General features: G+C 49.6%; 1 protein-coding gene across 3 annotated transcripts; it reads right to left on the bottom strand.

Annotated features, from left to right (window-relative positions):
- Positions 1-234: 234 nt before the first annotated feature.
- On the bottom strand, positions 235-15,136 carry lipt2 (lipoyl(octanoyl) transferase 2). Of its 3 annotated transcripts, none has more exons than XM_055631492.1 (4): positions 14,999-15,136; positions 11,969-12,552; positions 4,212-4,748; positions 235-1,305 (listed from the first exon to the last, which is right to left on the bottom strand). In XM_055631492.1, the coding sequence occupies exons 3-4, from the start codon at positions 4,672-4,674 to the stop codon at positions 1,091-1,093; spliced, it is 678 nt and encodes a 225-aa protein (XP_055487467.1). In that variant the 5' UTR covers positions 4,675-4,748; positions 11,969-12,552; positions 14,999-15,136; the 3' UTR covers positions 235-1,090. The 3 variants fall into 3 exon arrangements, with proteins under 3 accessions (XP_055487467.1, XP_055487466.1, XP_055487465.1); XM_055631491.1 differs by having other exon boundaries at positions 12,277-12,552; XM_055631490.1 differs by lacking the exon at positions 11,969-12,552 and having other exon boundaries at positions 14,999-15,134.
- Positions 15,137-15,156: the final 20 nt, after the last annotated feature.

The raw sequence follows: 15,156 nt of genomic DNA, 5'->3' as shown, positions 1-15,156 counted from the left end.
CTTGTTTCCCTTTCCCTGACTCCCACTCTAATGAAGGGTCTAGACCCAAATTGTCACCTTTTCCTTTTCTCCAGACATGCTGCCTGCCCTGCTGAGTTACTCCAGCTTTTGTGTCTATCTTCAGTGTAAACCAGCCTCTGCCGTATCTTCCTTGGTGCGGATTTGGTGGTCGGGAGGGCCTGTCTCCGCACTGTATCTCAAAACTAATCTTAACCAATCAACATTGACGTCCAGCTCATTTATTGACATTATATACATTCATTGGCTTGGCATAATAGTTTAAATTGTCTCTCTTGTGTGATCATTGGCAGTCACTCGAAATGAGTATGACTGTTCTCTCCATAGGGTCGTCCACTTGTGGGTCTGCAGATGTCTGTAGAGGCTGATCCGTGATCCACACACCTTGGTGCAACGTGGGTTGTGGAGACTGGCGATGGTTGGTGGTTGCTGAGCCCCCTTCTCTCTCTCCTTACGGTAGTGTCGCTTTGTCTCTGCAACACGGCGTAGACCCCCCCCCCCCTATTCTTCTATATAGACAATAGGTGCAGGAGTAGGCCATTTGGCCCTTTGAGCCAGCACCGCCATTCAATGTGATCATGGCTGATCATCCCCAATCAGTACCTCGTTCCTGCCTTCTCCCCATATCCCCTGAATCCAATATCTTTAAGAGCCCTATCTAGCTCTCTCTTGAAAGTATCCAGAGAACCGGCCTCCACCGCCCTCTGAGGCAGAGAATTCCACAGACTCTCAAAACTGTGAGAAAAAGTTTTTCCTCATCTCGGTTCCAAATGGCTTACTCCTTATTCTTAAACGGTGGCCCCTGATTCTGGACTCCCCCAACATCGGGAACATGTTTCCTGCCTCTATCGTGTCCAAACCCTTAATAAACTACAGCGCCGTTAAACGCTCATCATATGTTAACCCGATCATTCCTGGGACCATTCTTGTCAACCTCCTCTGGACCCTCTCCAGCGCCATCACATCCTTCCTCAGATATGGGGCCCAAAATTGCTCACATGATTGCCTTGCAATCATCCGACATCTGAAAACCTCTTCAGTTGGCTGGGTGATCTGTGGGGATGGAGAGTTCCTAACACCTCAGCGTACAGTTGAACTGTGCGGCGAATGTTTCAAGGAAGGGTTCCACGGCCTCGGAGACGGTCACTTCTCTGCCCAGTACTTGAGTCAGGGACGTCACCCCTTTGCCCTTGAGGCCACAGGGTGTGATGTGAGAGAACCAGTGCAGATCAGTGTTGCAGTTCAGCGCTAACCCGTGAGAGGTGATGTATCTGCCACAGTGGATTCCTGTAGACACAGACAGACAGACACAATAAGGGGTGGAATGGCAGTGGAGTGGGCAATGTAGCAATTAAAACAGCTGGAACAATGTTCACTGAAGGTATAAGAGCCTGAACACTGTAACATCCAGGTTGCGGAGCAGCTTAAATGTGTAGGAAAGAACTGCAGATGCTGGTTTAAATGGAAATGCTGAAATAACTCAGTGGGACAGGCAGCAATCTCGGAGGAGAAGGAATGGGTGACGTTAGAAACATTAGAAACGTCACCCATTCCTTCTCTCCAGAGATGCTGCTACTGTATGTCGCTGAGTTGTGTTTATCTTCAGGGACAGCTTCTTCCCTACAAAAAATAGGCTATTAAACGACCTCCAAATAAGCTCCAAACTGCATAGACCTTCCTTTCGACATTATAGATGACTGCATTATTATTGTTTGGTTATTTGTCCGTTTATTTTATATACTGAACTTTTTAATGGATAAGCTGTTGTTTATTATAGATTTTGCAGAGTGCTATAATTACATATATGTCGAACTGCCGCAAGTAGTGCCCCTGTCCCACGTAGGGAACCTGAACGGAAACCTCTGGTGACCTTGCGCCCCACCCAAGGTTTCCATGAGTCGCCAGAGGTTTTGGTCACTCGCCTGGAAAGCCTCGACCGAAGCGTGAGCTGCATCTACTGACCAAAGATCCTACAGGATCTTTGCTACCGACCGTACACACACACACAAACACATTGCGAAGTTGGGGGCCAGGGACAGCAGAGGAGCGCTGTCTGTGCAATGAAGAGGAAGGTAAACGGCTGCCACAGAGCACGTTAAGTCCTTTAGAGAGCGCGGGGGGGAGGAAATGAGAAGGGGAAAGAGAGGGGGAGAGAGAGAGAAGGGGGGAGAGAGAGAGGGGGGGAGAGAGAAGGGGGGGAGAGAGAAGGGGGGGAGAGAGACGGGGGGAGGAAGAAGGGGGGGGAGAGAGAAGGGGGGGGAGGGGGGGGAGAGAGAAGGGGGGGGAGAGAGAAGGGGGGGGGAAGATGTTGTTTATATAGATTTTGAAGGGGGGGGAGAGAGAAGGGGGGGGGAGAGAGAAGGGGGGGGGAGAGAGAAGGGGGGGGAGAGAGGAAGGGGGGGGAGAGGAGAAGGGGGGGGAGAAGCGGGGGAGAGAGAGACTGAACCAAAGGGGGGAGAGAGAAGGGGGGGGGGACACAGAAGCACATTGGGGAGAGCGAGGAGCAGGGGGGGCGAGAGAGAAGGGGGGGGAGAGAGAAGGGGGGGGGGAGAGAGAGGGGGGGGGGAGAGAGAGAGGGAGGGGGGGAGAGGTGTAAGGGGGGGGGAGAGAGGGAGACAGGAGAGAGAGAGGGGGGACAGAGGATGAGAATGGGATAGAGAGCAGGCGAGAGACAGGGATGGGGCGGGAGAGAGAGGGGGGGAGAGAAAGGGGGGAGAGAAGGGGGGGAGAGAAGAGGGGAGGAGAAGAGGGGGAGAGAGGGGGAGGAGAGAGAGGGAGAGAGAAGGGGGGGGAGGGAGAGAGAGGGAGAGGGAGAGAGAGAAGGGAGAGGGAGAGAGAGAAGGGGGGGGGAGAGAGAAGGGGGGAGAGAAGAGAGGGGGGAGAGAAGGGGGGAGAAGAGAGAAGGGGGGAGAGAAGGGGGGGAGAGAGAAGGGGGGGAGAGAGAAGGGGGGAGAGAGAAGGGGGGGAGAGAAGGGGGGAGAGAAGGGGGGAGAGAGAGAAGGGGGGAGAGAGATAGAAGGCGGGAGGGGGAGGGATGGAGAGGGAGAAGGGGAGAGGGAGAGGGGGAGAGGGGGGGGAGGGGGCAGGGGAGAGAAGGGGGGGGGGAGAGAGAAGGGGGGAGAAGGGGGGGGAGCGAGAGAAGGGGGGGGGGAGAAGGGGGGGTTGAGAAGGGGGGTGAGAAGGGGGGTTTGAGAAGGGGGGGGAGAAAGGGGGAGAAGGGGGGAGAGAGAATGGGGGAGAGAAGGGGGGGGGGGGCGGAGAAGGAGTGGAGACAGTTTTAAGAAGTTTAATAAAGTTAGTGGGCATTTTACCTTCCTGCGGATCTTCTAGGTCGTGAAAACCAAATATCCTACAGTACCTTTGCTAAAAACTCCAATGAGTCAATCAAAATGGCCGGTCAGAGAAGGAGATTGCCTGTAAGTAAACAGCAATCCCACTCCACGGGCTTCGACCAAACGGCCACCTATTTTTAGTCGAGGCAGGTTTTGATTTTGTTGAAATAATCGCAGGAACATAGAAGAAGCCTCGACTACGCGGAAACCACTTTCCACCATTAGGGAGAGTGACCAAAACCTCCGGGAACCTCACGGAAACATTGGGTGGGGCGCAAGGTCACCAGAGGTTTCCTTTCAGGTTTCCTAAGTGGGACAGGGGCATAAGAATTTAATTGTTCCATTTCAGGACATATAACGATAAAGTCTGAAGAAGGGTCCCAACACTAGACAATAGACATTGGGTGCAAGAGTAGGCCATACGGCCCTTCAATCCAGCACAGCCATTCACTGTGATCATGGCTGATCATCCTCAATCAGTACCCCGTTCCTGCCTTCTTCCCCATATCCCCTGACTCCGCTATCTTTAAGAGCCCTATCGAGCTCTCTCTTGAAAGTATCCAGAGAACCGGCCTCCACCGCATGAGGCAGGGAATTTCACTCTCTGTGTGAAAAAGTGTTTCCTCATCTCCATTCTAAATGGCTTACCCCTTATTCTTAAACTGTGGCCACTGGTTCTGGACTCCCCCAACATCGGGAACATGGTTCCTGCCTCTAGCGTGTCCCACTGAGTTACTGCAGCATTTTGTGTCTATCTTAAAGTTTTTTACTGTACCTCGGTACATGTGATAATAAACTAAACGAGACTGAACTGAAATGAACTGAAATGAAATGAAATGAAATGATTCAATTGGCACTCACCGATGGCACAGATTTTGTTGCTTGCCACCCAGACGCCAGTGTCTGGCGAGGTGTCAGCTTGAATCCCGAACTTGCGGCAGAGCCGGATGGTGGTGGTCTCCAGCTCCGCCACGTACCAGCGCACGCTCTTCCTGAAGTGGGCCAGGTTGAGGATGGGGTAGCACACCAGCTGCCCGGGGCCGTGGAAGGTGATCAGCCCTCCTCGGTCCGCCCGGTGGAACTCGGCCCCCAGCCCGTTCAGCCTCTCCTCTTCCTCCACCGGGTACTGCGCCGTCCTTATGCCGACAGTGTAGACAGGAGGGTGCTCACACAGGAGCAGTGCGTTCACCGCCGGTTCAGCGGCCGGCGGCTGCGACAGGGAGTCGATGTGGCGCCGGATGTACCTCCGCTGAGCTTGCAGTGCGTTCCCGTAAGAAATCCTCCCCAGGTTCACCACTTCAACCACCGGCTTCAAAGGGGTCATGGCACCAGCTTCAGGCTCCACGTCTCAACGTTCAGAAGGATTTGTCAGGATTTCCCAAGTATTTTCCAACCAGCCTGGCGTTGATGGAATGAAAAATAAGAACAATAAGTTTACAGTAATTTAGTTAGTTTAGTTTATTGTCACATGCAACGAGGTACACTGAAACACTATTTTTGTTGTTCAAACCCAAGCCTTTGCCTCACAGCACCAAAGGCCTGGGTTTGATCCTGACCTCTCCACACAGACAACAACCGAGGTCAGGATCAAACCCAGGCCTCTGGTGCTGTGCGGCGGGCAGCACTATCTGCAGCACCACTGTTCTGGTCTTTTGTGGATCCCAGATTTGTAATCTTAGTTTAGTTTATTAGTAAATGTAGTTTAGTTTATTATCACGTGTCTTGAGTGTGTGGGTGTGTGTGTGTGTGTGTGTGTGTGTGTGTGTGTGTGTGTGTGTGTGTGTGTGTGTGTGTGTGTGTGCGCGCGCGCACGGGAGTGCTGCGTGGGATTACAAAGTAAATTCCCGGGATGGCGTGACTGTCATATGCTGAGAGAATGGAGCGTCTGGGCTTGTATACGCTGGAGTTTAGAAGGATGAGAGGGTCTCTTATTGAAACATATAAAATTATTAAGGGTTTGGACACGCTAGAGGCAGGAAATATATTCCCGATGTTGGGGGGAGGGGGGGGGGGGGGGCAGAACCAGGGGCCACAGTTTAACAATAGACAATAGACAATAGGTGCAGGAGTAGGCCATTCGGCCCTTCGAGCCAGCACCGCCATTCAATGTGATCATGGCTGATCATCCCCAATCAGTACCCCGTTCCTGCAATCTCCCCATATCCCCTCACTCCGCTATTTTAAAGAGCCCTATCTAGCTCTCTCTTGAAAGAATCCAGAGAACCGGCCTCCACCACCCTCTGAGGCAGAGAATTCCACAGACTCACCACTCTCCATGCAATAGCAGCCTCAACAAAAGTCTATCTCGTCCTTTTCTTTCTTTGTTGTTCATAGTCTGTTGTTAATTGTATGTTTTAGTGTATCTTTAGTTTTGCACTATGTGGGTGGGGGGGGGGGGGGGTTGGGGGAAATTTTTTATTGTCTTTCGTCGAAGGAGATACAATTTTTTCTGTATTCCGTCCGTGCTGCAGCCTAACATTGAGGAGGTTACACAAAAAAGCTGGAGAAACTCAGCGGGTGCAGCAGCATCTATGGAGGCGAAGGAAATAGGCAACGTTTCGGGCCGAAACCCCTTCTTCAGACTGATCGGGGGCGGGGGTGGGGTGGGGACAAGAAAGGGAAAAGGAGGAGTAGCCAGAAGGCTGGGGGATGGGAGGAGACAGCAGGGGGGCTGAGGAAGGGGAGGAGACAGCAAGGATTAACAAAATTGGGAGAATTCGATGTTCATGCCCCCGGGGTGCAGACTCCCCAAACGGAATATGAGGTGGGGTGAGACCAAGCGGAGGTTGGGCGATCGTTTCGCCGAACACCTCCGCTCGGTCCGCAATAACCAAGCTGACCTCCCGGTGGCTCAGCACTTCAAATCCCCCTCCCACTCCGCCTCCGACCTCTCTGTCCTGGGTCTCCTCCATGGCCACAGCGAGCAGCACCGGAAATTGGAGGAACAGCACCTCATATTCCGTTTGGGGAGTCTGCACCCCGGGGGCATGAACATCGAATTCTCCCAATTTTGTTAGTCCTTGCTGTCTCCTCCCCTTCCTCAGCCCCCCTGCTGTCCCCTCCCATCCCCCAGCCTTCTGGCTCCTCCTCCTTTTCCCTTTCTTGTCCCCACCCACCCCCGCCCCCGATCAGTCTGAAGAAGGGTTTCGGCCCGAAACGTTGCCTATTTCCTTCGCTCCATAGATGCTGCTGCACCCGCTGAGTTTCTCCAGCTTTTTTGTGTAACCTTCGATTCTCCAGCATCTGCAGTTCCCTCTGAAACACTAACATTGAGGAGTTGGCCGTCCCTTTGCTGGGGATCGACTTCGGGAGCTCCAACCGTGCGCGGGAGCCTGCGGACCTAACATTGTGGATGATGTTGCCAGGACTAGAGGATCTGAGCTATATGGAGAAGTTAAGTAGTGAAGTATTCCTTGGAGCACACGAGGATGAGGGGTGATCTTATAGAGGTGTATAAAATCATGAGAGGAGAGGTGGATGCACAGAGTCTCTTGCCCAGACTAGGTGAATTGAGGACCAGAGGACATAGGTTTATGGTGAAGTGAAAAAAATTTAATAGGAATCTGTGGGGTAACTTTTTCCACACCAAGGGTCTATAGAGCAAGCTGCCGGAAGAGGTAGTTGAGGTAAGGATTATCCCAACATTTAAACAGTTCCACAGGTACATGGATAGGACAGGTTTGGAGGGATGTGGACTGTTGGGACTAGTGTAGCTGGGACATGTGTATGAAGCAACTGTAGATGCTGGTTTAAACCAAAGATTGATACAAAATGATAGAGTAACTCAGCGAGACTGGCAGCAACTCTGGAGAGAAGGAATGGGTGACGTTTCGGGTCAAGACCCATCTTCAGACTGGTCAGGGGAGAGGGAGATACATAGATAAGGAAGTGCAAGGAGTGAAAACAGGATAAAGGGAATGGAGATCAAGGAACATTTAGAATTGATCATTGTTGGCTGGGCAAAGGTAAACAGAGATAAAATGTAGACGGAGACAGTAAGACTGGTTGGAGACCTGGGAAGCGAGAAGGATAGAGAGAGAGAGAGAAAACAAGGGTCACTTGAAGTTAGAGAAGTCAATGCTCATAGCACTGGGGTGTAAGCCCGCTAAGCAAAATATGAAGTGTTGTCCCTCCAAATTTTGCTGGGCCTCACTCTGACAATGAAGGAGGTCCAGGACAGAAACGTCAGTGTGGGAATGGGAGGGGAAGTTAAAGTGTTTAGCAACCGGGAGATCAGGTAGATTTAGGTGGATTGAGCAGAGGTGTTTAGCTGGGACATATTGGCCGGTGTGGGCAAGTTGGGCCAAAGGGCCTGTTTCCACACCGTATGACTGTGACTCTGAGTAGCTGATATCTGGTCTCTGGGAAACATTGTCCTTGCATCTTCCCACAAAAATGTTGTTTGTTCCAATGAGATCATCTCTCATCTTCTAAGCTCAAAAGTGCCAGTCCACTCTACTTAACATTTACTAATGGGACTAACAATCATCTTACCTCCTCAGGAGATTAAGTATGTTTGTCATTTCGCCAACAATTGTTACAAATTTCGCAGTCACCATCAAAAGCATCCTAACAGTTGCGTCACAGTTTAGTCAGGTAATATTTCTGCACAAGACTACAAGAAAATGGAGAGCAGTGGACGTAGCCCAGTCCATCAGGCACACCAGCTTCCCCGCGAATGACTCCACCTACATTTTTAATGCTGCCTTGGGAAAGCAGCCAAAAATATATAAACAATAGGTGCAGGAGTAGGCCATTCGGCCCTTCGAGCCAGCACCGCCATTCAATGTGACCATGGCTGATCATCCCCAATCAGTACCCTGTTCCTGCCTTCTCCCCATACACCCTGACTCCGCTATCTTTAACAGCCCTATCTAGCTCTCTCCTGAAAGTATCCAGAGAACTGGCCTCCACCGGCCTCTGAGGCAGAGAATTCCACAGATTCACAACTCTGTGTGAAAAAGTGTTTCCTCGTCTCCGTTCTAAATGGCTTACCCCTTATTCTTAAACTCTGGCCCCTGGTTCTGGACTCCCCCCCAACATCGGGAACATTTTCCCTGCCTCTAGCATGTCCAAATCTTAATAATCTTACATGTTTCAATGAGATATCCTCTCATCCTTCTAAACTGCAGAATATACAAGCCCAGCCGCTCCATTCTCACAGCATATGACAGTCCTGCCGTCCCGGGAATTAACCTTGTAAACCTACGCTGCACTGCCTCAATAGCAAGAATGTCCTTCCTCAAATTAGGTGACCAAAACTGCACACAGTACTCCAGGTGTGGTCCAACTGCAGAAGGACCTCTTTGCTCCTATACTCAACTCCTACACTCATTGTTATGAAGGCCAACATGTAATTCTCTTCCTTCACTGCCTGCTGTACCTGCATGCTTACTTTCATTGACTGATGCACAAGGGCTAGCAGATCCCATTGTACTTCCCCTTTTCCCAACTTGACACCATTCAGATAATAATCTGCTTTCCTGATTTTGCTACCAAAGTGAATAACCTTACACTTATCCACATTAAACTGCATCTGCCATGCATCTGCCACTCACCCAGCCTGCCCAAATCACCCTGCATTCTCATAGCATCCTCCTCACAGTTCACACCCAGCCTTGTGTCATCCGCAAATTTGCAAATGTTACTTTGATCATTTTTTCCCTGGTCATTCCCTCTTCTCCCCTCTCCCATCGAGCAGAAGATACAAAAGCTTGACATTTACCACCAGATTCAGGAACACAATACACAATACACAATACAATTTATTTGTCACTTGAACTCTCCCACCTCGACAACAGAGACACTTACGTAAGAATGCTGTTCATCGATTACAGCTCAGCATTCAACACCATTATACCATCAAAACTGATCACCAAACTCGGTAACCTGGGCATCGACCCCTCCCTCTGCAACTGGATACTGGACTTTCTAACCAACAGACCCCAGTCTGTGAGGTTAGACAAGCACACCTCTTCAACCCTCACCCTGAACACCGGCGTTCCACAGGGCTGTGTGCTGAGCCCCCTCCTCTACTCCCTCTTCACCTATGACTGCACACCTGTACATGGTACTAACACCATCATCAAGTATGCAGATGATACAACGGTGATTGGCCTCATCAGCAACAACGATGAGCTGGCCTACAGGGAGGAGGTCCAGCACTTAGCAGCATGGTGTGCTGACAACAACCTGGCCCTTAACTCCAAGAAGACCAAGGAGCTCATTGTAGACTTCAGGAAGTCCAGAGGCGGCACGCACACCCCCATCCACATTAACGGGACGGAGGTGGAACGTGTTTCTAGCTTCAGGTTCCTGGGAGTCAACATCTCCGATGACCTCTCTTGGACCCACAATACCTCTACTCTGATCAAGAAGGCTCATCAGCGTCTCTTCTTCCTGAGGAGACTGAAGAAGGTCCATCTGTCTCCTCAGATCCTGGTGAACTTCTACCGCTGCACCATCGAGAGCATCCTTACCAACTGCATCACAGTATGGTATGGCAACTGCTCTGTCTCCGACCGGAAGGCATTGCAGAGGGTGGTGAAAATTGCCCAACGCATCACCGGTTCCTCGCTCCCCTCCATTGAGTCTGTCCAAAGCAAGCGCTGTCTGCGGAGGGCGCTCAGCATCGCCAAGGACTGCTCTCACCCCAACCATGGACTGTTTACCCTCCTACCATCCGGGAGGCGCTACAGGTCTCTCCGTTGCCGAACCAGCAGGTCGAGGAACAGCTTCTTTCCGGCGGCTGTCACTCTACTCAACAACGTACCTCGGTGACTGCCAATCACCACCCCCCACCCCCGGACACTTATTATTATTTATTCAAATTGTTGCTATGTCGCTCTTCAAGGGAGATGCTAAATGCATTTCGTTGTCTCTGTACTGTACACTGACAATGACAATTAAAATGAAATGTTGTTTCTGCAGTCATACATACAAGAAAAAAAGACCCAAGACACAACACAATTTACACAGACATCCATCACAGCGCATCTCCTCCTCGCTATGATGGAAGGCAAAAAACACTTATCTCTCCCCTGCACTTCCCATTCCCCTCCCGATGTCAGAGTCAAAGTCAGAGCCCCCGGCGGACGATGACAATTGTCCCGCGGCCATTAACGCCGCGCCGGATGATACAAGGCCGCACTCCGGAACAACTTCGTCCCCACTGTTATCAAACTACAGAACAGTCCTCTCGGATGCTAGGGGTGTAATCCCGATCTTCCAACCTACCTCACGTCAGCCCCTGGGTATTTTTTGATCTGCAGTTTCTCTGTAACAGTAGCACTCTAATTTGCACTCTGGTTTTTTTCTCAATGCACTGTATGTTGTACTTGTGTGGATGGCTTGATTGTGCCATGTGTGCTATGATGTGACTGGATAGCATGCGGACAAGCTTTTCACTGTATCTTGGTACATGTGTCAATTATAAATGACACCACTGCCTCTGCCAAGAGATGCAAGGTGAAGGAAACTCTGAGCTCCTTCTCATCTTGCTTTGATATGTGTAGAGTCAGACAGCACAGAAACAACCCTCGGCCCAATTCATCCATGCCAACCAGGATGCCTCATCTGTGTTTTATTTTAGATAGGGAGGCCAGACTGAGACACCATATTCTATATGTTTAAGAAAGAACTGCAGATGCTGGAAAAATCGAAGGTAGACAAAAATGCTGGAGAAACTCAGAGGGTGAGGCAGCATCTATGGAGCGAAGGAATAGGTGAAGTTTCAGGGTTGAGACCCTTCTTCAAAGCTAATGTATGAATGATGGCAGTTTTACTTTTTTGGGGGGGCCAAGGAGCAATGCTAGCAACTGCGACAGGCTGAAGAAACAGGATCTTTGCAAGGATGGCTGCTGTGAAAGTACAGAACCCCCTCGTCACCATGCAAAACTTTCTACATTGGTGCTTCAAAGCACAGCTCTCCTACACATCTCCTGTTTAACATAAACATCGAACAGTACAGCACAGGAACAGGTCGTTTGGCCCACAATGTCTATGCCCAACATGATGCCAATACTCTTATCTGCCTTTACATAATCCATATCTCTATATTTCCTGCATATTTAAAAGCCATTTAAACATCCCTATAGTATCTGCATCACCCTTGTAAAAATAACTTGTCCTGCACACCTCCTTTAAACTTTGCCCCTTTCACCCTGTTTAAGAAAGAACTGCAGATGCTGGAAAAGTCGATGTTAGACAAAAATGCTCGGGAAACTCAGCGGGTGAGGCAGCATCTATGGAGCGAAGGAATAGGCAATGTTTCGTGCCTAGACCCTTCTTCAGACTGATGTAGGTGGGGGGGGGCTGGAGAGGCGGAGACAGTGGGCTGTGGGAGAGCTGGGAAGGGGAGGGGAAGGAGGGACTATCTGAAATTGGAGAAGTCAATGTTCATACCGCTGGGGTGTAAGTGCTCAAGCGAAATATGAGGTGCTGCTCCTCCAATTTGCGGTGGGACTCATTCTGGCCATGGAGGAGACCCAGGACAAAAAGGTCGGATTTGGAATGGGAGGGGGAGTTGAAGTGCTGAGCCACCGGGAGATCAGGTTGGTTATTGCGAACTGAGCGGAGGTGTTAGGCGAAGCGATTGCCGAGCCTGCACTTGGTCTCACCGATGTAGAGCAGTTGACACCTGGAACAGTGGATGCAATAGATGAGGTTGGAGGAGGTGCAGGTGAACCTCTGCGTCACCTGGAAAGACTGCTTGGGTCCTTGGATGGCGTCGAGGTGAGAAGTAATGCGACAAGTGTAGCATTTCCTGCGGTTGCAAGGGAAAGTACCAGGCCAGGGGGTAGTTTGGGTAGGAAGGGACGAATTAACCAGGGAGTTACGGAAGGAACGGTCTCTGCAGAAAGCCGAAAGGGGAGAAGATGGGAAGATGAAGATGAGTTGTTTTGCTGCAGATTCCTTTTTTACTTACGGGCTCTGGATTTTAAGGTGCAAGTGGACATTTCAAGCAAAATTCACAAATCACTGATCAAGACTCTTGTTCACACTCTGATTTGGACTTTCGTGTGTACACCTTCCTTCGGCACTGACTGCGAAAGCTTCTCTTTGGCCTGGCATCATAGAAATTCTGAGTAAGGGTTGTAGATCTTGAGTGTGTAATGTCGACCCAGTGATAGAGAACGGTGAGCAGAAAGATCATCACACCAAGGAGGTTTACAAAGTGAAGGAGTTCAATCATTCCAAGAGTCTGGGAAAAAGAGGTGAAGAATCAAATGAGATTTGGTCAAATCCTTTCTAGGTTTAGGTGCATCTAGATTTAGGTTCATGTTTGTCACATGTACCGAGGTACAGTGAAAAGCTTTGTTTTGCATGCTATCCAGTCAGATCAAATATGCAGTCAAGTCAAACTCAAGTCCAATAGGTAGTGCAAAGGGGAAGATACAGAGTGCAGAATATAATTCTCAGTATTGTGGCATCAGCTCCAGAGACAAAGCCAAACGTCTGCAATAGATTAGAGGTGAATCAGTACCCTAGTTTATGGAAGGACCTGGTAACAGAGGAGAAGAAGCTGTTCCTGAGTACAGTGGTTTAAAGCTTCTAACCGATAGAAGTAGGGAGAAGAAGGACTGGTTGAGGCACGACAGGTCTTTGATTTTGCTAGCTGTTTTTCCAAGCCATCGTGAAGTGTAGATGGAGTCTGTGTGCGATGGACTAGGTTACGTCCACAACTCTCTGCATTCACTTGGTTGTATGGTTGAGCAGTTCAAGGCACTCGATGAAGCTTCCAGGCATTTTTGGGGCATGGGATCGAATCTCACTACTGCCATTAGCTTTGGTTTCCCTGAAGGTAGGCATATGGAATGAGCTGCCAGAGGAAGTAGTTGAGGCAGGTACTAGAAGAACATTAAACGGCATTTGGACAGGCACAGTGATAGTGAAGGTTAAGAGGAATATGGAAACGTCACATAGTCATGATGTCCTGAGATGCTGTCCGACCCTCTGCGTTACTCCAGCAAATTATGTCTTTATCTTGTAAACCAGCATCTTATTTCTACATAAAAATTTGTTGTTGTTGGTACTACAGCAAACTGTCACCACTGAGCATAGAGTCAGTGTGGAAACAGACCCTTCGGCCCAACTTGCCCACACCGACCAACATACCCCATCTACATTAGTCCAACTGGCCTGCGTTTGACCCACATCCCTCTAAACTTGTCCTATCCATGTACATGTCTAAATGTTTCTTAAACGTTGCGATAGTCCCAGCCTCATCTGCCTCCTCTGGCAGTTCGTTCCATACACCCACCACCCTCTGTGTGCAAAAGTCACCCCTCAGGGTTCCCATTAAATCTCCCCCCTCACCTTAAACCCCTGTCCTCTGGATCTCGATTTCCCCTACTCTGGGCAAGAGACTCTGTGCATCTATTGCTGCTGCTTGCTACTGCACAACCGCCAACAGCTGGGCTATCTTGTGCAGGTTACGCTCAATGGGCACTGGTTACAAAAGGGTTCTTTAGATTCTTATGTGGGCAAGTTTGGTGAGTCAGGGGATAACAGAGTCATGGGGAGAAGGCAAGTACGGGGTACTGATTGGAGATGATCACCCATGATCACATTGAATGGGGGTGCTGGCTCGAAGGGCCGAATGGCCTATTCCTGCACCTATTGTCTATTGATCCATATCCAAGTTGTCGAGCTGTGACTTGAAGAGTGACATGGTTGGTGCACATCTGGTGGTGTTGGGAAGGATGTTCCACTCTGGGATAGTCCATGGATATAGTGACTGAAGATAGCTATTTTTGTTTGCTCTAATGCTAGTATAAATAAAGTGACCTGAGGACTGTCCTGTAGATTTCTGGGTATTGGATTGAATGAGATGAGATACGTAATTGGGGATGATGCCAAGAGTCTCCTTGTCTAGACAGTACATAAGAGTCAAGGGAGTTTTGTTGTCATGTGTCCCAGATAGAACAATAACATTCTTACTTGCTGCAGCACAACAGAATATGTAAACATTATACAGAACGGGAGATAAAGTCCAGTGTGTCTATAGACCATAGATACACAATAAATAAACAGATAAAATGCAATCGTAATAATACTGTTATTGTTCAGAGTTTATGTGATGTTGTGTTTAATAGCCTGATGGCTGTGGGGAAGTGGCTGTTCCTGAACCTTCTTCCCGATGGCAATGGAGAGATGAGTGTGTGGTCAGGATGGTGTGGGTCTTTGATGATGTTGGCAACCTCTTTAAGGCAGCGACTGCGATAGATCCCATCGATGGTGGGGAGGTCAGAGCCGATGATGGACTGGGCAGTGGTCACAACTTTCTGCATTCTTTTCCGCTCCTGGACGTTCAAGTTGCCGAACCAAGCCACGATGCAACCAGTCAGTGTGCTCTCTACATAAGCGGGCTTTGGTGTGTCTTGACTCCAGCGACTCACAGTCAGGGTGATTTAACATATCGGAAACACTTGACTGTCGAGTAGTCGTTGTTAACAAATCTGGCTGCACCTTGTCAAGGGTGTCAATGTTATTTTTCTTTTCCTCTCGTTATTTAATACCCGAAGGATGGCATGGCACAGTCTCAATAGTTTGCACAACATTAGTTTAAGCGACTATATTTCGATACAATATAATAAACTAGCCCCCCCCAAAGTGTAGTAAAATTGTAATAATTGTCGACTCCTCACCTTCAACAAGACATCAGAGCCTGGGCGCCGCCATCTTGGTGATCTTTAACCTCACCCTCGCCTTTACGGTTTAAAACGCGCTGATTTTTTTAAAACATTTCCACCGTTGGGCGCGGCAGTAAAGTCGGGGTGGAGTAAAGTCGGGGTGGAGTAAGTCG

The sequence above is a fragment of the Leucoraja erinacea genome, unplaced genomic scaffold (genome assembly GCF_028641065.1).
Source record: "Leucoraja erinacea ecotype New England unplaced genomic scaffold, Leri_hhj_1 Leri_77S, whole genome shotgun sequence".
Lineage (NCBI taxonomy): Eukaryota > Metazoa > Chordata > Chondrichthyes > Rajiformes > Rajidae > Leucoraja > Leucoraja erinaceus.
The sequence above is the reverse complement of the archived record's forward strand: the minus strand, read 5'-3'. Positions and strand labels throughout refer to the sequence as shown.

Bases quoted from the DNA above. Each gene is read 5' to 3' on its own strand.
- lipt2 (XM_055631492.1), bottom strand. From the start codon at position 4,674: ATGACCCCTTTGAAGCCGGTGGTTGAAGTGGTGAACCTGGGGAGGATT. The intron at 1,306-4,211 runs GTGAGTGCCAAT...CTGTGTCTACAG, and splicing joins CAACAAAATCTGTGCCATCG to GAATCCACTGTGGCAGATAC.